At 39.9% G+C, this 26,049-nt stretch overlaps 1 protein-coding gene across 2 annotated transcripts in view; it reads left to right on the top strand.

Moving 5' to 3' along the window:
• The window catches only part of CERS6 (ceramide synthase 6), an 89,779-nt gene that overhangs the window by 54,034 nt on the left and 9,696 nt on the right, over positions 1–26,049 (top strand). For both annotated transcript variants that reach the window (XM_056496319.1, XM_056496320.1), the window contains exons 5-8: positions 4,971–5,021; positions 5,750–5,842; positions 9,280–9,408; positions 12,743–12,849. In XM_056496319.1, coding sequence (XP_056352294.1) covers positions 4,971–5,021; positions 5,750–5,842; positions 9,280–9,408; positions 12,743–12,849 — 380 coding nt within the window. The remainder of the gene's footprint in view (positions 1–4,970; positions 5,022–5,749; positions 5,843–9,279; positions 9,409–12,742; positions 12,850–26,049) is intronic.

Raw genomic sequence — 26,049 nt, 5'->3', positions numbered from 1 at the left:
TTTATGAACATTCTATTCCTGGTGTGAGAAGCAACTGCATCCTAAACCAAATTAACAGTCACTGGAAGGAAGAACATGCACAAATTGATGCAAAACAGTAGCCATGGATTTTGTTGTTTTGCTGCGTTCTGTTTGTTCCCAGCATGGTGTTTTGTCAGAACCTGGTGATTTTGTGGGTGGAGGGAAGCATAGATAATTCTGATGTGTAGGTGACCTGCAGTGCTGATGCAGTGTCAGCTTAGTGCACGGCTCAGCCTGTGCTTTGGCATCATTGGCTGCTAAGGCTGTGCCCTGAGCCTGTCGTGCATGACCAGTAGAGACTGCAAACTGAATCACTGAAACTTAAGTATGAGAAATTCTCAAGTAGTAGCAAAACAAATACAACGGTAGCAAGGGATGCTGCTATATTCAGGGCAGTTTTTCAGAGGGTAGTAGGAAAAAGCAGATGTCTGTAGGAAATCAGAGAGTTTCTAAGACATCATAAATCTGAAGTCCTTGGAGGCCAGGCAGACAGTGGAAGGTGGTAGAAACTTTGAAAAGCTGACTCAGAAAGTTCTGGTTGTTGCTTTACGAATTTTCAGAAAATCAAGACTAATGAGGAGGAGTTTTATTTTCTTTCTACTGGAGAGAAATAAGCTGCAAAATATTTATAATTGTGGGGGGGGAAAAGAAAGGTCACTTTCTGTAACTTGTAAAATGGTGGTTTTACAACAATTAATACCAATGAGTTTTTCTGTAATAGGAGAAAAAATGTATTTGTTTGTACATTATATGCAGAAGCAAATATTTTCATAGATATATATGCTTCTTAAGAGTGAAAAGCTGCAGTAGTCCACAGTTATGCTGATCTTCATGGAGTCAAGTAAGAAGATGGGGAAGGAAGCCCAGATTATTGTGGAATATGTGTCTAAGAGACTAACATACTGAAAAATCTCTTGGGTCTTCCATACATGGATGGAGTAATTTTAATAGTAGAACCTAGAGCCCCTGGCAGAGGAAAGTAAGGAAGGCTGCTTTTTGTGTTGTCTGGTAGTCTTAACTTTCTTTCTAATGTCAGCAGCCATCCAGCATACTATGCCAAGAGGATTAAGGTGTTGCAGGAAAAAAAAAAAAAGAAATTGAGCAATTCAATTCAACTCTAAGCAAGTGCTTATTCAGCCAAGTGATATGTAAGAGGAATGTTTATTAATACATTGAAAAAGAAAAAAATTGCTATAATCCCTAGCCATAATTGGGGGGAAAATGAGCATTTAGATACTATTTAATTTAAGCAACTAGAAATGCACAAAACCAAAACGAGCTAGCAAAACAAAACCTAACCAAAAAAACTACTACCCAACACCCCAAAAAACCTGTTCATTATGAATATTTGTCCTTCTGCTAATGTTATGAAAGGTGCTGTTGATTAAAAGGCTTTCAATTTCTGGATAATAAAAATGTGTGAATGGTGTTAAATGTTGCTGTATTTTGCAGTGAACAGAAAGCTGGTAGTCTCCTCCTCTGCTGTTGCAGTTGCACTCTTGGGTAGATGAGGTGTGAAGCTCGGGATGTGCCAAGAGATCTGTCCCTGTGAGCAGGAGCTGCTGATCTGCCTGTGCTGGGAGAAGGCAGCTGCTGTTGAGGAAAAGAGCATGGCTGTGTCATGCACTGTACACGTGTATCAGGCAGTGAACATTTGCTCCTGGGGTGAGAGGGGGCTAAGTTTGGGGGCTAAGTGAACACTAATGGAGAGGAAATCTCCTGGCCTTACTTTGTACCACTTGTTTCTGTGAAGAGCAAGGGCCTGCTGTAACTTGATGAATGTAAGTACAAATGCCATGAGACATCTTTGACATCTTCACCTATATCTGCCCCCAAAAAATGAGATCAGTAGAGCTTTGCTCGAAGTATGTATTATCTTGACTGTAATTAATAGTGCTAATTTCCGTTCCACTTAATATTGCTTGTAACTGCCAGAGACAAATGATACAAAATTCTATTCAAACACGTTAACTGAGACAGATAAAAATCTTGGCAGAGTCATGAACATGTACACAGTGAATGCTCTGTATTGTGCTGGTTTTGTTTTACAGGTTCAAAAGCTCTCTAATTTCAAAAGCAACTTAAAATCTTCTGGTTTTGGACTAAGGATGTCTTCTTTTGATTTGAAGTATGTTTTGAACATAAATTTGCTCTAGTGAAATGTGGGGATTTGGTCATGATGTTCTTGGACATGCTGGATTCTGGTAAAACCAGCAGCCGGATTTCTTTATTTGATGGAAAAGTCAGAAAAATTTTCTTATTTACCTAAGAATTTTGGAAGAACCCCTTTGGGAGCTACACCATTCCTTCATGGTCATGACTAAATCAGGTGCATAACAGATCTTTGTGATACTCATAAATGGGAAGGTTTTTATTTTACTGGAGTTTTTTCTCCATTTACTATCAAAACTGACTTTTCACGTACTAGATACTACCAGCATTTTGAGCAAGACCTGGAGATTTTCACTTCTTAGTGCTTTCAGAAAGCCAGGGGCCAGTAAGATACTTTATCTAGAGATAAGTGAATGAGGCAATGGATACAAAACAACCCAAAGCTTCCAGCTAAGCATGCAACATCAAAGATAATTTTGGAAGGGGTTTTTGGGGGTTTTCATCCAAAATCCTCAGTCATTCCCTTGTCTCAAGAGAAGTTTTATTTCTGAAGAAATTCTTTAAAATTACTCTATTTAATCACAGAGTTGGAGAGAGATTTGATGGAGTTTTTAACAGATACTGCTGTAAGGGAATTATGGTGATTTGTTCCTTAATACTGTAAATCTCAACAGATTGAACAGCTGTTTACATCCTCTCTCACTGTTATTGCATTCATTTGGCACTGCACCTAAGTGTGGTAAAGCTTCAGTTTCCATCTGAACTTGTTTATGTTCTGTAAGGCAGAGTGTCAGCATTGTAGGGCTGCTGCTCTGTGCCTGGCATAATTGGTACTGAAGTTTATAGTATTCTGTTTCCAGCTTCAAGAGGGGGGACTTTTTGTTAGGAGGATCTTTGTATTTCCTTTCTTTTCCAATCCCCTCGTGTCCCTCCCTTCCTCAGACATTATATACCAAGAATAAGAAGTAAAATGAAAATTGGATATTCAGCAGGTAGCAAAAACAGAAGCATGCTTTTATGTTCATCAAAAAAGAATCTATTGTGGAGCCAAGTCACTGACCTTTCCCTCTCATCTATCATGGGACTTTCAGGCAAAGATGTGCTCTACTTCATGGTGAACTTGCCTGTTGGGAGAAAGTTTGCAGACATGTCCTGTGAGCACACACAGGACTCACTTGAGCTCTGGAATGTTTTCCTTAGGTCCCTTATGATTAATCCACCTCTCACTAAAGGGTTTAGGTCTCACACTGCAGACCGTGTGAGTTTTTTAAGATTGTTGCTTCCTGCTGAAGCCTCTACAGAGTATTCCACAGTTGTGAGATTCACAGAGGACTAAACAAGGTTCTCCTTGGTCCAACTCTAACAGTGGTTTACATGTAGATGTTGAGTGCAGTCTAGGGCTCATTGTGGAGTCAGAGAGGAAGGCTGTGCTTAAACCAAGCTCCTGCTCTACCTCTTCCCTAAAAGCCTCCAGGACAAGCATAACCACAGTGCCCTGCTGCTGAAGCTGTTAAGAGCAACTCAGACATGCCAAGGCATGTCAAAGGGGGGTAGAGCCTGGGGAGGAAAGAAGGGTAAGAAGGTGGTGTAGGAGCCCTGCTATTTTAAGCCCTCTTGCCCGCAGAGGATCCATTAGGTTTCCAAACAGCTACTCAGAAGCACTTTGTCTGAGATGGCAGCATGGCTCTCTCAGCCTTATGTGGCTCAGAAGGGGAATATGTTCTGCTGTATTGGTCTTTGAGGCTTAATGCATATATTACATTTGTCAGTTGTGATACCCTTTAGGGCTTTGTGGTTACAGATTCATCAAGTAAGGCCTATTTTATTTAGCAATCAGCATTTTAATTGTGCATAAACCTCTGTATCTGTAGTTCCTGCAGCAAGCATCTCTATGAAGAAGCTTAAGATGTCATAATATTTGAAAGAGAAAAATATGCATTTTTTGCTAGAACCTGTAATTTAGGCAGCAAAATAATTGGGTATGAAGCATTTCTTATCTTTTGTTGAATATGATATGAAAGACAGTTACAGCTTTTCAAACCTGGCTAAAACTATGAATTATCCTAGAATATTTGTGTGGATCTAATTTAGGCAGCTGTCAGGGAGAAATATTTTAGATTCTTTACATTGTCTTGCAGAGGTGCTGTGGCTGTTTCCAAAGACTTTTTTTTTTTTAAATTACATTAAATGAGGGGAATGTATATAGCACAATAAATACTGTGATGTTGTTTGAACCAATTAATTGGTTCCATGAAGAAATTATTTCTAATGGAGGGAAGGATAAGTTAGGATGGACTGTAATCATTCTTACAGCATCCTTGACAGAGACATACCAGGAACTCGAGGAGATCTGTTGCTTCAAATGTTGGTATACCTTTCAGGTTACTGTGGGAATTATTCTTTACAGTACAGGAGCACTGGGGGTATGGTGTGAAAATTTTATTTTATCTTCATTTTCATTAAAGGGTATATTCAAAAATAATTTTTACCTAGTCTGATTCTCAGCCTGGGGCTTTAACATTCTGCCTAGTGTCTGTTTTCTTCCTTTGACACTCACCCATTGTATTTTGGATGAGTGTGGTATGATGGTTTGCCTGAGCTGAGCTGCTCCACCTGATGGTGGAAACAAGAACATGCCTTCTCTCAGGCAGTGAGGATTTATCTGAAAAACTGCGATCTAGGGGAAGCATTTAGGGCTCTAAGTGTATGCTGTGCACTGCCTTACATTAATTCTAAGCTGTTCATATATTTTTTCCTTCATTGGTATTAAATATATACACTTAACGTAGCACAAAGTGCTGTGTACAGACCTTTGCTTTGCTTTTTCTTTCTTTCAGACACCCTGGCTCTGGAATACCAGGCAGTGCTGGAGCGGGTATCCATATCAGGTAAAAGTTACAGTGCTGTCTAAAAACAAGCATGACACTTCTGCAGAGCTCTGTTTTTTATTATGGTGGAGCTTTGTTCCAGTATGTTTGTGTGAATGGGCTACTCAGCATTTTAGAACATTGCTAGATTCTTCTCATCTTGCTTGAGTTCAAGATGGGAAAGATGAACATAGCTGAATTCCACACATTAAATTACAAAAGCTCCAGGGAATTTATTTTATTTTTTCTTTCCAGATGTTAGTATGTCCCCAGAAAATGGTTAAATTCTTCAAAAGTACACATTTCCTGCTCAAAGCCCACATTTTTATCATGAGCTGATGATATTATATACTGGCATTAATTTCTTTTTTCTAGTCTACTCTAGCATTGTTTTTTTTGCCATGCTTTAAACCCACATTACTGATATACAGCAAGATGTTTCAAGTAAACTTTCAAAACAGACTTAGGAATACTCAGAACTTGGTTTGCTCTGGTTTCCAAATGAGCAACATCATAATTTTTAGATTACAGTATTGTCAGGGCTAAAACATTAGAAGAGTGTATGTCAGGGAATTTTATTTTTCCAGAGCCATCAAAGTTTGAAAGAGGCATCATTTTTTTTTTTTTTTTACATAGGATGCTTATGTATAGTTCAATAATCCCCTGTGATTAAACATGCCTCCTACAGACTGCAGCTGCCTGTAATGTCAGTTAGACTCTATTAACCTTTTCTCATCTCCATCTTTCAGCCACTGATGCCTGACCTTCATTACTACTACATGGTTGAATTGTCATTCTACTGGTCCTTAATGTTTTCTCAATTTATTGATGTCAAAAGAAAGGTAAGAACAGTGAGACTAAAAGCACCAAAAGCTTTAAGCTTTAACACATCATTTTTTACTGGAGGAATACCTGTATTAAATGTACAGTGAACTGGAAATACAGTTGTTTCTAGTGTTCAACCTTTGCAGATACTAATCACTGAGAAACTGGGATTGTCTTCCTCTGTTCCTTGTTACTATAATGAAAGGTTTTTCTGCACATGGAAAGAAGATCCTGGAGAAAATATTGAAGGGCAAATAGCAGAAGCCAAAAGAACCTTCTGCTTTCATGCAGTGATGTGAGTGGAATTGAACAGGTAGTGTCAGGTAGATGTACTGTTTCTTCTAAGAGTTAAATAATGAAATACCAAGAAAAGAGTAAGACTACCTCATAAGTATAAAGTCACAGTATCACTTTGTCAGATCAATGCAGACTTTCAGTTTTTTTCTACAAAAGGACAGCAAAAACATTTAATATTAAAAAGTGATGTTGTATTTAAATTTTACTCTTGCAGTCATGCAAGTGAACCTATTAGAGGGTTGTTAATGAAAAAAAACAAGACTCTGTCCAAATAGAAATATTTTTCCAGAATTAGTAGCAACCTGCTCCATATTCCAAGTTCTCTCCTCTGAGGAGTATCTTAGTCCATAGCAGAACAAACAGCACAACAGTAACGCTGTAATAACAGTCAATTGAGCTATTCTTGCAGGGGCTTTAGTGTTTCAAAATATTTATTTTTTTTTAATTTGAAAGGATTTTGTAATATCTGTATGGGCTTCCCTCAGCTGTCATTTAAATAAATGATTGTAGGCTATGCTAATGGAAAAATTCCTGTTTATTAGAATTTTAGCAGGAGCATAACTCTGAAAAGAGTAAATGAAGGATGCAGCATGACCTGAATAAACTTATGTGGTTGTTAGAACCACAGTGTATTCCTGGGAGTCCTATGCCAGAGCTACCTGTATAAAACGCACTCCTCTTTTTGGATTTCCAGGTTATTCCAGAGATAGAAATCTCAAGAAAGCAGCCACAAAATTTAAATCCATATGAGAGGATAAATTGTAAATTAAACAATCTACTTATGATGAGTACTTATGATGAATATTTATGATGAATATAAATGGCTTGCTTGCATTGTCTGTCGATGCTAAACATTCTGAGCTTGAAATGGGTATAACTTCCCTGTTTCACAAACCAAGACAGAGAGAAGCAATGCTCAAGGGACCTGTATGATGTGGAGATGAATTTAAATCGAGAGTAATATTGACTAATATATTAAACTGCAGGGGCCAGATCTGTTTCTTAGTTTTATATAAATGACTTGTTATCGAAAAACTTTAGGGCAGCCTGCTGTGGAAATAGGATGGGACATGGGAGGTGGGGAAGTGGATCACAAACAGCCAAGAACACCCCAGCCCCAGCTTTGAAATGCTTGAGCCCAGAGCACCAGATTCAAGTGGTATCCCAAGCACCTGCTGTGTCTGAGAAAGTGCAGTGTCCAGCAGAGAGCAGGAGCACAACATCTGCAGTGCAGTGATAGCAAGTCAAAAACCTTTCATTATCAGCACCCAGCAGGGAACAGTGAAGATGCCATATTTTTAAGTAGCCTATTAGATCACTGACTGGTTTGGACAGTGGAAACAGCTTTCTTTGTGGTATAAGTGAAATTGAAAATGAGGGAGATCAGATTGGAGAAATGCAGTGGTGTCACACAGTAAAACTGTTTGGAGTGCAAGCTGCCAAGGAGAGCCACTGAATTGAAAAATATTAGTACTGAAGACTTACAATAGTTGACAAAAAGGAGCTTGACAGAAACCAGTTCTTGCAACACCATAGTAGTTCTCTCTTAAAAGAAGGCTTTGTTTAAAAAAAAATGTGGAAACCTTGTAATGCACCCAATATGCAATGTGTGGAATGGTGCCCATATGAAATAGGGATCTGTTTAACAGGAAGCAGGAAATTTGCCAGCTAATATCAGATGCTATTGTAATATTTCACAATTGGCATGCATGGAGTAGATTAACAGTTCTCAACCTGAGTAAGTTATTGATGTTTTCATGTTACAGCGAAAGGAATATTTTTATCTAACTCTTGGTTATCATTTTAGATACTTTAAATTCAGCAGCAGTGTCTGCATTGTATTCTGGGATGGTCAGAAGTGCCCAAGCAGTCTTGTGCACTGCAGGAATTCAGCCAAGTGCTTTTTTTCATGTAGTTGGGTTTCTCTGAAGGAGAGGTGCAGTGTGTCCTTGCTGGAAGCAGCAGCCCTCAGCACTGGCCTAACTCCAGCACTGGTCTTTTACTTGCTGTTTTCCATCTCCTTTTTATTCTTCTCTGATAGCAAACTGATGACTTCAAAAATGACTTCCAAGGGTTTTTTGACTTTCAAATACTTGTTAATCTTTATTTAGGTGTTACAAATACCACCAGATTGTCTTTGCCTGACTGGAGGTGTGAGCAAACTTGGCCATTGCACAAACCTACTATTGGCATTGAGTCAGTGAACTGTGTATCAACTTCTGCAGTCTTATAATGGCATGCTTTTAGCTTCATAAATATCTACTTTGTTGCTGTAATGATATTCTCCCTTAAGAGTGTTCATTTTCAAAGACTGAAACCTAGTGTGAATTGGTGTTTTATCATCTTTTTCCGGTTTCCCGTGCTTCTGTTCTGTAAAACACTTCAAAAAAGAATTATGGAAGTTTGTTGGTTTCACAAGCACCTGATGAACCTTAAAAGCAGTAAGGTTTATTTGCATGCTTCCCGGATACCTAATGTATTTTTGATAGAAAAATATTTGACAGGAACATTTAAAGGAATGTATAAAATGTTTACACAGTGTTTTAACAGGTTTGTAGAAGGTTTAGGAGACCTTTCTGTGTATTCATACCTTTTATTTCCAAGCATTTGGCAATTCCTGGAGCTTCTTTGTTTTTGTTTTTTTTTCTTTTTTGAATGACAGTTCACTCATTCCAAGAATAAAATGTTCTGTAGCTGCTAATTTTCTTGAATACCAACTTTTGATTCTAGAAAATTACATTATATTTGGCTAAATTTGGATGCTAGATTTCTTTCTTCAAAGAGACTTGTCTTGGTAAAGAAAGGCACAGAACTGATTTTTTTTTTGTTTCAGTGGAAGCAGTTTAGATTGCATATATTTTGCAGACCTTTCCCTTTCCTTGTTGATGTGTAATATAAACCATGAAGATGTTATTTTGCCCTTCAGTGGCACTAATGCTCAATGGCCACTTGGCAGTTCAGTCAGTGAATGTGACATGTTAAACAAATGTGGGTGACAGAGGCCTTAATTCTAGAGGGCTGGTTATAATAGAAATGGATATAAATATAATGCTGGATTTAAGAAACAACCATCCATTTTTTTATATGAGTACAGAATATCAGTTTGCTTCATTGTTTTTTTGGTTTTTGTGTCTTTTCTTTGCTTCTGCTGCTCTAGGATTTTGGAATCATGTTTACACATCACATTGTAGCAGTCACCTTGATTACCTTCTCATATGTAACCAATTTGACACGAGTGGGAACCTTGATCTTATGTCTCCATGACGTGGCTGATATTGTCCTAGAGGTGAGATAATTCTTATGTCATCCTGTCAGCAGGTAGAATCTTTTTGCTATGCAGAACAAGTGTTTCCTAAGTCAGTTCAAGATGGTAATGGTGATTAATATGGTGTATTTCTTTGCTTAAATATCTTGCACTGGTAGCAGCACTTGCTTCTGATTTCAGACTGGTTTATCCCACTATATGTTGCTTGTACAGAGCAGAGACTGGTAATGCATTGCATGCCAGGGAGGGTTACTTGCAATACTTGTTAAATACAAGTATTTAGCTGAAGCTGCAAAACCTGGGAAGTGGTGAAAGTGGATCACCTGGGTCTTAAACCGTGACATGTTGTGTGGAGCAATAACCCTGTCTCCAAAAGAATCAAGGTGTCATGGTGTGTTTCTGCTCTGCTTTACTGGGCAGAGGATGTTGGACAATTTAGTGGCTTATTTGGGTGTGGCCAGTGAGCTCACCTCTGATTTTCCAGGTTCCCATGCCTCTGGATCCCAGTACCAACATTAAGCAGTTGTGTTTGGAGAAGAAAGGATGATTTAAGTTCTTTTAAATCAACATGGTCTGTAACTTCCATCGTGGCAACTTAGAGATGTTGTCATCCTTTATCTGCATCAGTTACTGGATAGCTCTGGGTCATGCTGAAATTTGGCTGTCTCTGAACTCTCCTGCAAAGTTAATAACTATTTTGTCTGAAATTATTTTTCATTCAAGTACCTGCAAGGATACCTGTTATGCAAGAATATAGACTCACTGCATGAGTCACCTATTGCAAAACCAAGATTCTGCCATTCTGATTCAGTAGTGCTGTAAATATGGTTTTATTTTTTAATCTTTTATAATCTAGAAGGCACATGCTGCCTGAGATAAAAATCAAAAGAGAATGTGGATTTTTTGTGATAAAAATAATCACATCTTTGCAAGTTTATTTTTCTGTTTTAGCAATGTGTATAGCTAGCTGTGACTTCACCTAAACTTTCTTCATTCCTCTTTTCACACCACCAGAAAGAAGTACTTAAAGATGTTTATTCTAGATCAGACCAGTGTCTGTGGAACTATAAAAACACTGGAGAGCAGCTGTACTAGGCTAGCTAAAACTTTACCCTCTGTCCATTTACTAAGACAAAGAGGAATTGTTGGCATTCTCACTGGAGTTGCAAACATTGACCAGATATGCTTCCTCATGGGCACATACTTAAGTGGTCTTTCTAGTCAGTTCTGTCAATCTGGTTTGACTGGAAATTCTGCCAGGGCAGTGGGTCACAACTCTGGTGCCTTATGAAGATGGACTCTTGCACACTGCTGACATTACTGAGGGGAAAGTCAGTGCAGAGGAATAAAACTGCCAAACTGCAAAAAAGAAGTTGGTTAAATAGCTTGTCATGATGGGTCAGTTGTGCACCTGACCTATGTTACCCATTACATATTTGTAAAAATGAAAAGCTATTTCTGGAGGCCTCTAGACTCTTTCCATCTACCATTTCATAGTGAAACACATCCACTGGAAAGCTGGAAAGCAGCATTTTTTGTTATTCTCATTGCAAAATCTGGTGTGCATTGGTGGGAATACTGGAGGTAAGATTTTTTTCCACAGGTCATAAGGTATCTCGAAGTATGGAAGAACCATAGTACTATTTTCAGGAATATGTAGTGCTGTGTTACTCAGTTGTAGTCACAGTTTTTAAACTCAGAAAATTGTGTTCTATTGTCTTAGGTGGCTAAATTCCATCCAACAACAACATATTCACTCCCCTTTTTTTGTAGTCTTTCTTTACCACTATAATTTGTAGAATTATTATTGTTTGTTATTTGAGAACCAATGTCCCAATAGTTGTATTATTTTTGAAAAATGACATGATACTACTACAAGTTGCTATTGTAATATCGGCTTGGTGCCCTATGATACCAGTTTTTTAGATTACCACCATGGAAATACATCCAGAATTCCTGATTTTTCCATCATCTGAAAAGCAAGGAAGTTAATAATGCTTCTGCTTTGTATGTTGGCACCAAAGTGTTCTCTTTTCCTTGAAACTAGGCTGTGAGTACGAACTGCTGTGAAATTCATTTGTGTCCTCTAGAAAATAAAGTTGACTCAGAAGGGTTATGTTTTCTTCACAGCACTGGTGGCTTTCCTTATGTTCTGGGAGCTTCCTAGCTTGTTTTCTTTAGTGAGAAATATTCTTCATGTTCAGGTTTTTAGTGGGAACATTGCAGAAATTGGGTAACATCCAAAAGTGTGGGTTTGGTTTTGCCATCCAGATTATCTGTTTCTCTGTTTTGAATTCTGCATTCAGAATCATATTCTGTATGCATAGTTGTGGTAATTTTGCTCCCTCTTAGCACTCTGGAAAGCCTGCACAAGTATCTTCTGGGATACTGGGAGCTGGATGCAGGTCACCTCAGAACAGAGCTTTGAATGGGCTCCCAGTGACTTAAGTGGACTCTCTGGATACATTTGACAGAAAATGTGAAGAAAGATTGTGCCAATCTCAAAGCAGATGTTATTTTAAGATAATTAACTGCTTGCACACATTAACACTGTGGAAGTAGCACACACATCTTAACACAGGCTTCCTTCTCTATATACCATTTTCTTCAGGGAGAAAAGGATAAAGAAACTTCTGGGAAGATTAGTGTTTTAATGAGCAGTTTCAGAGAAGAGTAATGAATTAGTGAGTCCTTCACTGGGAAAGAGTCAGAAGACTGCATGAAGACAAGTGAGAAAAGCATGTAAATATAAGCATAAGGCAACAAGCTGGAAAGCAGGAGCTGGAAAGAGAGCTTTGGAAAGAGACTTGAAAGGGAGGAGTATAATCTTTGAGGTGGAAACTATTCTGTATAGGCAGAAAAGGAAGAAGAGATGCGTTAAAAAAGGTAGTGTATGGGGTGTACTGGAGGAATTGGGACAAAGTTTATGTATAGCTGCTACTAGAAGGTCAGAGAGCGTGGGGCACATGGAAGGTAGATGGATGCTGAAAAGGCAAAGGTGAGACGTAAGCAGGTAAAAAGTTTGGGGACAAAGACACTGTAAACACACAGGGGTTCAATAAAAGGTTTAGAAGAGTCTTGCAAATCTGAAATTGTAGAATCTCAAAAATGAAATTGAAAGGGAAATAAATAAATTAAATACATACTCTAGTAGTCTGTTTTTGTTTTTTTTTTCCCAAAGAGGATATTTTCCAGCTGCTTGGTGGAGGTAGTTCCAACATCACTGTGAGGTGGCCCAGTGAAAATGTTATGATTTCATAAAAATTTGATTTCTTCTTTTTCTTACAGCTTATACACAGTACAAGAGAACTCAGTTGTCCTCATGGAAGTAAAAAGACGTCTTTTTCTTTTGCAGGCTGCAAAAATGGCAAACTATTGCAAGTGTCAAAAACTGAGTGACCTTCTGTTCCTTACATTTGCTGTTGTCTTCATTGTCAGTAGGCTTGGCATATATCCCTTATGGTGAGTAAGGACATTGTTTCCCTCAAGCACTAGGGACCAAACAGATTTGGAAATAACTATGTTATAATTGACATGATTCATTGCCATTAGTCTGTTTCCCAAAGCACCAGGGAGAGTTTGAGACATAACCAGGTGCTGAAATAGCCTATTTGCTAGAGAGCCATTTTGTTTACTGTGTGTGAGATGAGAAACATCTGGGGCTTCTGCTGGTTTTAAGGTAGAAGTGGGTTGGAGACAGCATAGCTTCAGACTAGCAGATGGCTGGCTGTGTTGGCAAGAAATGAAAGGAAAATGAAAATTATTAGTCACCAGAAAAACCGACCAGCAGCTAAGCTTGAAGCTAGGATATTCTCAATAGCTTTCAGTGCATGCTTCAAGAACACTTGCAGCTTAAAGAAAAACACAGTGGAATCAGTAAAGTCTGACCTGCTGAAATTGGTATAAGGATTTTATTGCCATGCAATTACAGATTGCAGTACTGCAGGCTACTCCTTTTCCCCCTCTCCTTTGAGTTGGGGTTCCTGGGACAGCTGTGTAACACATGTCTAGGTGGTTACACAGCTCTTACTGTAATCTCACATCTTCCCAGACAGTCAGCTGCTTGCATGTGCTCACACTGTCTTGTAGGTACACAGACATGCATGCACACAGACTGAACATAAATGTTTGAGTCTTTAGCTAGGATCTCTTCCATCCAGAGGGCAGATGGCTAGTTAGGCAACACATGGATGTACTTCATGGTAAAAATGTGTTGAAGTTTTTCTGCAACCTGTTCACTTTATATGAGGAGGGCTGATAAAAGGTGTTTGCCTTGGCTCTTTTCTATTCTTAATCCTTTCTTTCTTATATACAGAACTAGCACAGATATCTGTATTTTTAGGAAAATAAAAGAAGTCTTGCAGAAGATAACAATGACAGTTTTGTTCTTGGGAAGCACCAAGAATGCCAGAAATTGTACCCTTTGCAGAGTTTATTTAGATTACCACTGAGCTCCTTATTCAGATATGCAGAGAATTTACAGATGCCAGTGTCGACCTCCCTGCTACAGTTTCTTTTCCAAACCTTTCAACTGATATCTCTTTGAGGTTTTGTTAATGCAAACAGGGTAAGACCAAGATGCTCTTAGGGAGCTGTGTCATCAGCTCTTCTTAAACCTACAACATAGAAGTCTCATTTAGCAATTGATGAGTCCAAAGATGTTATCATAATGCCTGGTCTCTACTGTGATTTGAGTTGATGAACAAACATGACAAAACATGAAAATGGATAGACACACAAACTACATGTGTAGAAACACTTATTATTTTCTTCAAGGAGAATTTTTTTCTTTCTTAAGCAGTTTTGCTTCCCTTCCTCAGTCCTTCCTTGAAGCCAGCTGGGCCATTTGCTGAACTTCTGTAAAGGAAATATGCTAGTTTTTCTACTTCCATGATCTTAGATAGGAAAAATGGTGGCATTTCTGCTCATAGGATTTCACCTCTCCCTTGCTTTCTGTTTTATATTGAGGAATGGAGGAAGGACCCAATTTCAGCTGTGTATTTCTGCCACTGGAGACTGCAGTACATGACTGTGCTTCAGGGAAGGCTCAGTCAGATAAGGACTGCATGGGTTTGGAAAGGGGAAATCATACATGGCCAACCTGATAACCTTCTATGATGAAATTACTGGCTTGTAATTACATAATTACTGGATGATTGGGCAGAGTTTGCCCTCAGCAAGTTTGCTCATGTTTCTAACCTCTGAGGAATGGCTGATACACCACAGAGATGTGCTGCCATCCAAAGGGAAGAAACCTTAACAGGCTGGAGATAGAGCCAACAAGAACCTCAGAAGTTCAGCAAAAGCAGTGCAGAGCCCTGCACCAGTATTTTCTGGGGGCTGACCACCAGGAAAGCAGCCTTGCACCAGAGGAACTGGGGTTCCAGTGGACACCAAGGTGAACATGAGCCAGTTCTGTGCCCTTGTGGTAACAAAGGCTGGTGGTACCCTGGGCTGCATTGGGGGGGTGTGGGCAGCAGGCTGAGACAGATGACTCTTCCTTTCTACCAGCCTGGTGAGGCCACATGCAGAGCACTGTGTCCAGTTCTGGCCTCCCTGGTATCAGGGAGGCACAAAGATACTGGAGACAGTCCAGCAAACAGCCACCAGGATTGATTAGGGGACTGGAGCACCTCTCACATGAGGAAAGGTTGAGACAGGCAGGACTTTATAGCACAGAAAAGAGAAAGCTCAACATGGGTATTATCAATATAGACATACATGAAGGGAGAGTGTAAGGAAAACTGAGCCAGGGATTTTCCATTGACAGGAATGCAGCAGCTGACAGTGCTGTGTACTCCCTGTCACAACCAGAGTGACTGGTGATCCCTCTGCCTTTTCATGGTTTAACCCCAGCTGCCAACAAAGCCTCACGAAGCTGCTCACTCACTTCCCACCAGTGAGATGGGGGAGAGAATCAGGAGGGTAGAAGTGAGAGAACTCATGAGCTGAGATAAAAATAGTTCAGTAGGTTAAGGCAAGAGCTGTGCACACAAGCAAAGCCAAACAAGGCTTTCATCCACCACTTCCTGTGGGCTGGCAGGTGTTCATCCATCTCCAGGACAGCAGGGCTCTCTCTATGTGTGATGGTGACCTGGGATACACCATACAGTGTGGAGTACCCTGGGGGTAGCTGTCCCAGCTGTGTCCCCTTCTAACGCCTTGTGCACCTCCATTCTGCTCACTGAGGGCTGTGTAAGGAGCAGAAAATGCTTTTGCTCTGTGTGAGCACTGCTCAGCAAGAACAGAAACATCCTGGAATTACCAACACTGTTTCCAGCACAAATCCAGAATATAGCCCTGTACTATCTACCATGAAGAAAACTAAGTCTATGCCAGCCCAAACCAGCGTATCCCTTAATCAATGAAAAATACATTTATTTATTTGAATATGCAAATAGTTTAGTGTTTTATATATGATCTTTAATTTTTTAACACCATTTTATTTCCACACCAAAGCCTTGATGTATGTATTCCTAATGGTTACCCTTAGATACAGCCAGAGGCAGTTTCATTGTTCTCAGCTGTACTGTAGGCAATTCATGTGGGAGTCAGATTTAGGAGGGATGAACCATGGGATACATGAGCTTCTGTCTCCCAAATCCTTTTCCTCTATGAAACAGCAATTCTGAATCTTCAACCCTGTAAGTTTGCATGTCAGCAAAGATGACTCACTGGAGTGGCAGCAGGCCAGAAAGTATAGTTTTGCTCTCCTTTGCTGAAAATTTAAAACAGCAAAATTTGGTGCCTGATTAATATTACATAAATATGCAAATTCTTCTAGGATAAAAGCTGTGAGGTATGAAATCGTGTGCATGTACTGTAAAAGCAAGGATGTAATTTATAAGAAAACTTCCCCCATGCAGGAAGGTGAATACCCGAGACAGGCTTCCAGAGACGTCGCTTCCGGAGCACTGGTGTGCTCTTGTGCTGCCACTTGCACAAGTGCCATTTAATTTTGCATGAAGGTGCTAATAAAGAATTCAGAATGTAGCAAATGTTGTTGTTTGAAGGATGTTTAACAGCAGGGCTAAGACAAAAGAAACTGGCAATTAGGTACATATTTAGCAGTCTTTCTGCAGGCATCTGGAGTTCATTTCAGCAATAATTCAAAAACCCCAGGATACTTTCTGCCTCCTGCTGCTAAGTGAATGTAGGAGTAAAGCTGCTATTTTCACTGACAAGACATTTTGCTTGTGAAATTCTCCCACTTGCACATAATCACTGTTCTAGCAAATTACAACATAGAACACAACTCTCCATGAGTCAGGGGGAACATGTTGCCTTCTCAGGTGATACAGGATTGTAGGGAGAATGAAAGCAATCTCAACCAAAAAATTAATATAAAATATGTGAGCCCTTGGCTAGTCTAATCAGACTAGATAAAGCAGTTACTTCAAGTTCTCAGTTTATCTACCAGGTTAAGGCACCAAGCCAGTTAAATTCAGGCTCTTTAAAATTGCTCTGACTTGTTACTAGCATGCAGTTTTCCTGAGTTTTTCACTTCTTTTGATTAATTTTATAATGAGTTATATTGTCTGGGAGGCAAAAATCTGTGTTTCAGGGAAGTGTTGCTGGCAAGTGCTGCTGTCAAAAGGTGAGGACACAATCAAGCAGCCTTGGCATTCATGTGACTTGAGAGGTCTCAGCATGCACATATTACATGAATGCTCTGAAAAATGTAAAATAGTGCCTTAACGGTGCAGATTTAAATGATTGAAGCAGATTTCAAAGAGCAGAGGTTATGTTCTGCATATGCTGTCCCCCAAGTTCTCATCTAGGCAAATTTGGTATATTCCAGGTAGTCTGTATTATGTATGCCCTTCTGTTCTTGATCTCTTCATACACTGTCAGTGTCCAGAGTGTTGTATCACATTAAAAGCTGTGAAGATGGGCAGTCAACTACTTTGATTATAGTCTTGTATTGGCTTTGGTATAGTCTTGTTTGATGCCAGTAGGTACATCTTAGCTGGATCTTCTATTTATGAGTCTGTCTGGAAATATTCTGGGGAAAAAATTGAAAAAATAATTATCACTGTTAAAATTCAAAGCTGTTCCAGGTGTATGTCTCCTCATCAACAGCAGTGTGTGGCTGCTAAATGAGGTTTTGGTGCCAATGTACCTTATGTATGTATGGGTCAGCCAATCCTCAGAAAAACAACTTTGTTCCTTGCTATTCTTTCATTTTTAAAGCTTGTTCATGACGGTACACACAGTCTGGCTCATGGCTGATATCTAATTGCCTTTACATGGCAGTGAGTATCTGCATGAACCAGACAAGCCTGGTGTGATTCTACAATTAACTTCTGTTCACTGTGGTGAGCTGTAATGAACCTTAGTTACTTATTACCAGACTTGTAGTCATCTCTGCATGACTGGCAGGGCAGCTCCTCCTGAGTTCCACATTGGCTAAGCACTAGTGTGGGACATAGCCCTATCCCTAATTTATCCTGGAATCAGCTTCTCTCTGAGCAAATAGGGCAGTGCAGAACCCCCATGAGAAGCAGCTACTACAAAGATTTGCTGACCCTCTCTTTTTCTTGGTTTTTGTTCTTTAGCTGATATTGACTGGGTTTGTACAGCTCTTAACAAGCAGTGAAGTTGAACTGTTGTCTTTCATGCTGGTTTTCTTTCCTGGCACATTTTCTCCTGAATGGCCCTTGGAGTACATGTATTGTGTGGGAAGATAGCATGTGGACCCCAGCAGAATCACCCTGCTTCACTCCTCTGAGCATACTGGTAAAACAGAAAGCTCCAACCTACCCTTAGAATCACCCCACAGTGCCAAAGCAATATGCAGGCAGTAGTCAAAGCAAGAGTCCTGGTCAGGTACTTCACATAGTAAGAATTCAGGTAGCCAGATGGATCCCAGGTGTCCAGACCTTGTCTGCACTCTGAATTAACACAATTGTTTTGCAATGGTTTTAGTTACTCTTGTTGGATTGTAAACCTTTCTAGCCTAGCTAGCATAATAAAATAACATTTTTATAAGATAATATCTTCTGACACTGTCTCAAGCTCATTTTGCTTAGAATATTGTGTAAACCAGAGCACAATCATAATTTGCTTGTGGGTAGCAGATACCAAAAGAATAAATTATGATTTTGATACTTGATTCCTGATGCTATTCATACTGTCATTGAGTGAATGCTATAAAACTAGCAAAAATTATCTGATGTGCTTACATTTCAGTCTATTTGTAGTTTCAGCAGGCAACTTATAATCAATCAGTTTATCAAGAGCATTTAATAACAAGGTTTTTGCAAACTAACAACAGTATATTCAAAGAACTCATAGACTTCAATTTATGGGTTAAAAAGAAGGTTTAATTAACTAAGTTTCTATAAATTTACTCACAACTTTTGCCTTAGCTCTTTAGCAAAGCATATATAATGTCATCCCATCTGCTTCTGACAAAACATTATCAGATGTTATCCTTTCTAATGCCTAGTTATTTTATTTCCTCAAATTTTTTACAGCATTTGTGAACTCAGGCCTCTGGAATTTTACAAGAAACAAGGATGAAATCTTTGGAGTACCAGCTTAATACTGATCCAGCTATTTACAGGGAAGCTATAAGAAATTGAAAGGTTAGAGGTGTCATTCACCATTATGGGCTTCCAGTGTGAATAACAAAAAGTGGCATTTGCTCAGTGTTGCTGTTTTTAAAATTTTCATGTGATCAGAGCAGGAAAAAATTATATAAAAAAATTTCATCAGACTTCCAAAACTATTCTTATCCTAATTTTTAGTTACTATAGACAGTACTTTGTGGCTCTAATAATGCTTTCTGTTTCAAGGATAGCCTACTCTGTTGGTGTTCTTACTTCTCCTTTTATTAAGAAAAATGTCCAGTCTAAAACCTGTGCTCCAGTTGGAAATAGGACAGATACCTGTGCAGTGGCACTTCTCATGCTCAGAATTATTCTGGCAAGCATAAATGTATCAGGGCAAGAGAAGCAGCATGGGTGTTTTTTCTTGTGGCCAGACATCTTAGCCACTTTTAAATCAGCTTGGGTAGCTTGTGGAAACATTCTGCCTCTTCTCTCTTCTGTCTTAGAGATATCTTTAGTACCAGGGTTTGCTGTTACTGGCGCATATTTTGTGGTGCTACAGAGTCAATACAAAAGCAGAACAATGCTACTGCAAGCTTCTGATGTGTGTGGGATGTAAAAATCATAGCTTTGCAAAAGCAGGAGAGTAAGTTAACTTAGCAGCTTGAAATAGTAAATGACTTTTGAACACCATGACCAACAGCCATGATGGAGCTGGTATCTCATTTGTATTCAGCTAGGAGGAGGTCATTGTGGCTGAACACCCTGGAAGAAACCCAGCCCCCATGTGAATGAGCACATTCTATAGGTTTCATCAGTATTGCACAATGGCAGAGTTTGACCCATATTGTCTCTGAAAGTATAAATAATTATTAAGAAAATTGGATTAAACTGAAAACTGTTTAGGGATGATTTCACAGACATTGATGTGGCATATAGGTAAACACAACTGCACTTCTTTTTAGTCAACAGAAAGAGGCAGAAGGGTGGCGTTTTTATACTCTGATACTGTGTATTGCAAAGATTGGAAACTGCAATTTACAAAAAATGCTTTTCCTCTTTGGGAACAATGAGTCTTATATGTGCCTGAAGATTTTCAGATTTGGAAGTGTCATTCTTAGCTTAACATAGTTTTTCAGTACCTGTGATTTATTATCATGGGCCTTTACACAAACATTTTGCCATAACACATTACTGATACAATATCTTACTGCGTATAATTACATTCTGCTAGGAAATTTGAGTTCGCTCCATATCCTGATGTCTGTGAAGGACTCTTCTGAGGTTTGAGTTTGGATTGTGAAAGTGTATATGACCTTGTATCTTTGGGGTTTTTTTTATCCACAAGAGTGTAAATGCTACTATTCATACCAGTGGCTGCAAAATCAGCTGATGGACAGTAACTGCTGATGAGAAGGAGTTGAGTAAAAAGCACAGCTGAAACCAAGTCTCAGCTTGATCAGGTCTCTTCTACATACATCAAACATGAATAATTTCCTGCCTGCTCCATTATTTTAGTTAAGTAATTGGAAATCTTATTGATCTGCACATGTGGCTTAAAATAACACAGTCTCAGTGGCAAGGCTGTAATTTCTGCAAAGATGTATTGTTCCTGATTAGTACTAGGACAGGAGCCACCCATCTCCACAGCAGCAGAGCATCTATTAGTACCGTGTCAGGAAATCCTCTGATGCAGGGCTGCTGTGGGTGAGCAGAATGCCATGTGGTGGTGACCTCACTGATAAAATTGAAGTGTGTGGATTTAATGTTGCTCTGAATACTGACTCGATAGCTTATATTCTTTCTGTCACTGCATTTTGCAGAGATCTTTCGTCAGCTCTCTAAAAGAAGGATAATGAGCATCACCAACCAAACAATATGATGAATCAGTCTGAGATGCTGTTGAAAGATCATCTCTCTCTCTCTCTCTCTCTCTCTCTCCCACCCCCCTGCCTCAGCCCTTCTTTCCCTTCTTCATTGCTTCAGTGTGTGGGTGATTGATTCATCTGACTCTTCTCTGTTCACAGTGGGCCTCTGCTGCTCCTCTTGTATTTGCCATGCACTGATACTCTGGAGAGCTGAAAATGTAAGAGACAGCAGGATCTGAAAAGGGAAACAAGCTTGTTCTCCCACTCAGCAAGAACCAAGAAGCAGAACAGTGATATAGACACAGCAGCTGGCCAAGCTGAAACTCAGATTAAAAACTTGGCAGTATAGCCCTTTATGTGCTGGATTTGCTATAATTAAATATTTAGCTGTACTGCAGCTTGAGGACTCCAGTACGTGGAGTGCTATAAAGCAAAGTTTCCTTAATTTGATGACTGTTTTGTGTGTGATTCCATACACCTCTCAGATAAAAAACTGTTTAACTCATTTGAAGTCTCATGCAGAAACATCTGTGTGTAAGATCTGTTGTGTAGCACTGTCATTAAAAGTAACTAGGGCAGCCTGGGATATGAAGTCCTATTAAATTTCAATCAAGATCTAAATTCCAGAGATGAGTCTTGACCACTGATAAAATGCACCTGATCTATCATCCTGTGGCTGATCAACATGTGCATATACATGTGCTGTCATACTCTACTGCTCTTAATTTATCAGTGAATCTCAGCGATATCTTTTTCTACCTGTCAGTTTTACGGCATCTGTTAAGGAAGTAGTCCACAGTGTTTTATAAACAAACTAATAATTCTCACAGCATCTTTATGTGGCCAATACTTTGTGCCCATCTTTAACAAAAAATGAACTGTGTAAAGAAATTAAAAAATTTCTTAGATCACATAAGTTAATATAACAGCTAAATCCACAATTTTGAACTCCTCACTCATTATTCTATCGTCATAGTCACTTTTTACCATGTATAATGAAGAATAACCTACTATGTTTTGGGGGCAGAGTAAGTGCAATAATTTGGTTTTTTTAAAGGAAAAATTACCAAAAAAGGCAGAAACTTTAAAGCATTGCTGGTAGGAGTACTGTTGAGTTACTTGCACTAAATGGGATAATTAATGTAACTACATAATTACATAAATGTAATTACCTATTTTCTTGGCAAGGTATGCAGTATTGAAAGGTGTCCCAATACAGGTGTTATGGTGCAATATAGAATACTGTTGTCTAATGTACACATAATGGAGATAAAAACGTTTATTCTGAATTTTTTAGACAAGCTGGTATCATATTGTGCTGTCCTTGGTCATATGTAAGACTTCTGTCTATTGTGCTGTGTTAATGAAGGGACTTTAATTCAGCATGTTGCAACAGAATATGTTGGTCACTAGACACTGCTGCAGAAGGGAAGGCAACCTGCAGTAGCAGTAATTTCAGCTGCACAGTTTCTGCTCCCATTGGATTTGATGATAGTGCCCATCATTCTACTATGCATCATTCTGCAGTTTATTACCAGTTTCTTGCATGTCTGGAAGAATACATACTCCTTCCACATGATTCTCCTTTTCACCTCTTTTTATTCCTCTCAGGATCCTTTCAGCAGCAAGCACATCACATCTTTGTCAGTTCTCAGATAATAAGGGTTTTACTCTTCCACCCATTCCTCTCTTTCTTTCTCTCCCTTCATCTCCAGGTTTTGGTTTCATTCTTGGCGAGATGCAAGACAAGGGACCAACTTGCCAAGAATTAGTAGCTGATACCCAAGAGCCTGGATTTGGGCCCACTAAGTTGTGGGAAGGGAGTGTAATGTTAATGAGTCAGTGTGGATCTGTTGCCTCTAGTGTCCCAAGTACTGCTTCACTGCCTAGATAAAAAGTTAGAGACTAGAGGAACAACCTCTGTTACTGTTGATGTGTTGCAGGGGATTGTTTAGTAGTTGTTGAAAATGTGTTCATTTTATTCTGAGTGTTTAATTAGAGTGGTTGTACAGTAAGTACAGGATTATCTCTCCCAGTGGCTCAGATACTGTGGCAGCATTCCTGAAAAAATACCTCAGATTTCTGTAAGAGCAGATTGGATCTTAAGTGGTGAAATTATTTTTGCTTTCATCAGCCATACTGCTTAATTCATGATTCTAAATGGAGTTCTTTACACAGCTAGGTGCACAATCCTCTTTGGGATGTATTTAACGAGGGAAGAATGCCTTCCATGAAATTGTGTTGTGTTCTCCAGCTATCAAAATCTTCCAGGGACTCAAAAAAAAGCAATCTAGAAATTATTTTCAAAAGCAGAAGCTAACGTTTGGTTTCAAATTGCAAAGATCTGAGAAATGCTGACAAAAGTTTTCAGAAAGGTAGAGCACTTGCAGCTTAAAGTAATTTTCCCCTATGAGATCAAGTCCAGCTGTTTCAAGTCAGATATCCAAGAATCAAAGTTTCCACCATTCATTTTGAAAAGCTGGAATTTAACCACTGGAGAGCTTTGAAAAGTCCTAGCAAGAGTGTTTACAGATTTAAGTGCTTTTCTGAGTATTTGAATCTAAGATTTATTTGCATATACATTTTATAGGCACTTTCTCCTCCATGTAATCCATTTTCATGCTGCTATTTCCAGTCCCTATTATCTGTGTAGCTGATTAAAATGCTTCCATTGAATACTTGTAGCAGTGAAATTGATGGAACGTGGTCTAACCTGTCTTCCCTCCCCTTCTTCCTCAGTCTCTACAAGTAGAATTTCTCTATATACTCTGACTCATAACCTTATGAATTTTCTTCCCATTTCAGACTTTTAATGTGAAATGATTATTTATTTTGAGAGTTTATTTGCTTACCTCCATTTTTGCTGTCGTTTTCTGTATTGTTCACTCAGCTTCTGCTCTGTAGGTGCTTAGACCTAAACTTAGCTCCATGTGAACACCTAGCCTGCACATCAGACCACTGAACCCTCTTAGCACTGCTGGGCAATTAATGAGATCCTTTTTGCAGCTTTAATGGAGAATTCCAGTCCTGTCCTTAGTTTGCCAGACATGAACAGATTAGAAAGAAGTCTGCTTTTTTATTGAGGCTTATTTTCCTATCTAATACACGACATATGAGTAATTTTCACATACAACTGTTTTTGGTACCAAAAGCACTCTTTTTGGCCTTGTTTCCTTCCTGACTTCTGCAAGAGTGGACTAGTTCATTTGTAATGCTGCTTTTTTTACTTGACTTCTGTGGAAGTCCCCAGAGATGAATTTAGTCCAGTTAATAAAAATAGAAACAGAAACCTGCAGAAGCTTCATTTACAATCCTGTAGCATTTAAAATTTTAGACATAATGACAGTTGAGTGTAAACAATGGTAATTTTATATATAGGAGTTGTTGATTTCAAGTTTGAATTTAATGTTATGGTTAGAACTGCAGTAAGCACTGGTGAAATAGAATGGTGCTGACTTCACCTCTGTTTTGGTATGATGAGAGTCCCCTTGAACTATAAAGTGGGGTGTTACTCTGACAAATAGAGCTCCACTGGCAGAACAAATTTTACAAGGCTGAGACTGAAGAGTTCTACCCGACAGAAGCAATAATATGATGGGGTTTTGGAAACTGAAAAAAACATTGTATTTTTCTGGTGTTCGCACCACAAACAGAAGACAGTGTAAAAACACAGCTGTAGGAAAGTTATAAAACATCAACTTCTGCAGTATAAGAAGGCAAAAATAAAAAGGTAAAAGTACTATGAAATATCCCTACAGTGTTAAGGCCAGTGTATTAGAAATCACTGGTTGACTTTTGACCAGTGGTGTTACACACATAAATCATTACCACTGAATGTTTTAATCTGGATTTGTTGTACATATTTCATGTTAGTACTACTTGAACTGGTTTTATGTTGCAGGAAAGGGTTATGGCAAATGTGGTTGTTTATTAAAAAGCTGAGACCACTGTCCATAACTTCTCTGCTGAGCTGTGTGCTGCTCTGGAGCCCGTGCACGGTCCCGGTGCCATCCACTCCCGGGACGCAGGGTCCCGGTACACGGTCCCTGTGCCATCCCCTCCCGGGACGCAGGGTCCCGGTACACGGTCCCTGTGCCATCCCCTCCCGGGATGCAGGGTCCCGGTACACGGTCCCGGTGCCATCCACTCCCGGGATGCAGGGTCCCGGTACACGGTCCCTGTGCCATCCCCTCCCGGGATGCAGGGTCCCGGTACACGGTCCCTGTGCCATCCCCTCCCGGGATGCAGGGTCCCGGTACACGGTCCCTGTGCCATCCCCTCCCGGGATGCAGGGTCCCGGTACACGGTCCCGGTGCCATCCACTCCCGGGATGCAGGGTCCCGGTACACGGTCCCTGTGCCATCCCCTCCCGGGATGCAGGGTCCCGGTACACGGTCCCTGTGCCATCCCCTCCCGGGATGCAGGGTCCCGGTACACGGTCCCTGTGCCATCCCCTCCCGGGATGCAGGGTCCCGGTACACGGTCCCGGTGCCATCCCCTCCCGGGATGCAGGGTCCCGGTACACGGTCCCGGTGCCATCCCCTCCCGGGATGCAGGGTCCCGGTACACGGTCCCGGTACCACCCCCTTCCTGGGATGCAGGGTCCCGGTACACGGTCCCGGTACCACCCCCTTCCTGGGATGCAGGGTCCCAGTGCCATCCCCTCCCGGGAGGTTGGCCGGGCTGAACGCGCCATCTAGTGACTGGTGGGGATGGGTTATTTAAAACAAGCAGGAAAGAACAGAAAGGCAGTGGAGTTTTTAATGAATTTCTGCATCACAGGTAAAATGGATGAAGGTTGGCAAATCCTTATATTGATTTATTTTTCTCCCCCTGATTAACAGCCATTCCTAGATCATTATTTGTTTTTAAAAATGTTATTGTTTTTCTTGTCCTCCACTCTGCTCTCAGGCTGTTTGCTAAGATAGATTGAAATCACCTGCTGTGGCAGAGTGTTTGGGCAGAAAGTTAGTGATGTATTCACAAAGCTTCAGAAGTCACTATAACATTAGTTTACTGCCTGCATCTGAAACTCAGATTCTCAAAAATTGGTTCAAATGTCTAGAACTGCCTGGTTTTCTCAGAATCATAGAATTATTTGAGTTGCAAGGGGTACCTTCATCTAGACCCAGTTGCTTAGAGCCAACCTCACCTTGAATGTTTGCAGGGATGGGGAGTCTACAACCTCTCTGAGCAATCTCTTCCAGTGTTTTAGCACTCATTGTAAAAATCCTCTTCTT

Source organism: Oenanthe melanoleuca, chromosome 7, assembly GCF_029582105.1.
Source record: "Oenanthe melanoleuca isolate GR-GAL-2019-014 chromosome 7, OMel1.0, whole genome shotgun sequence".
NCBI lineage: Eukaryota > Metazoa > Chordata > Aves > Passeriformes > Muscicapidae > Oenanthe > Oenanthe melanoleuca.
Note: the sequence above shows the minus strand (reverse complement) of the source record. Positions and strands in the feature narration are given on the sequence as shown.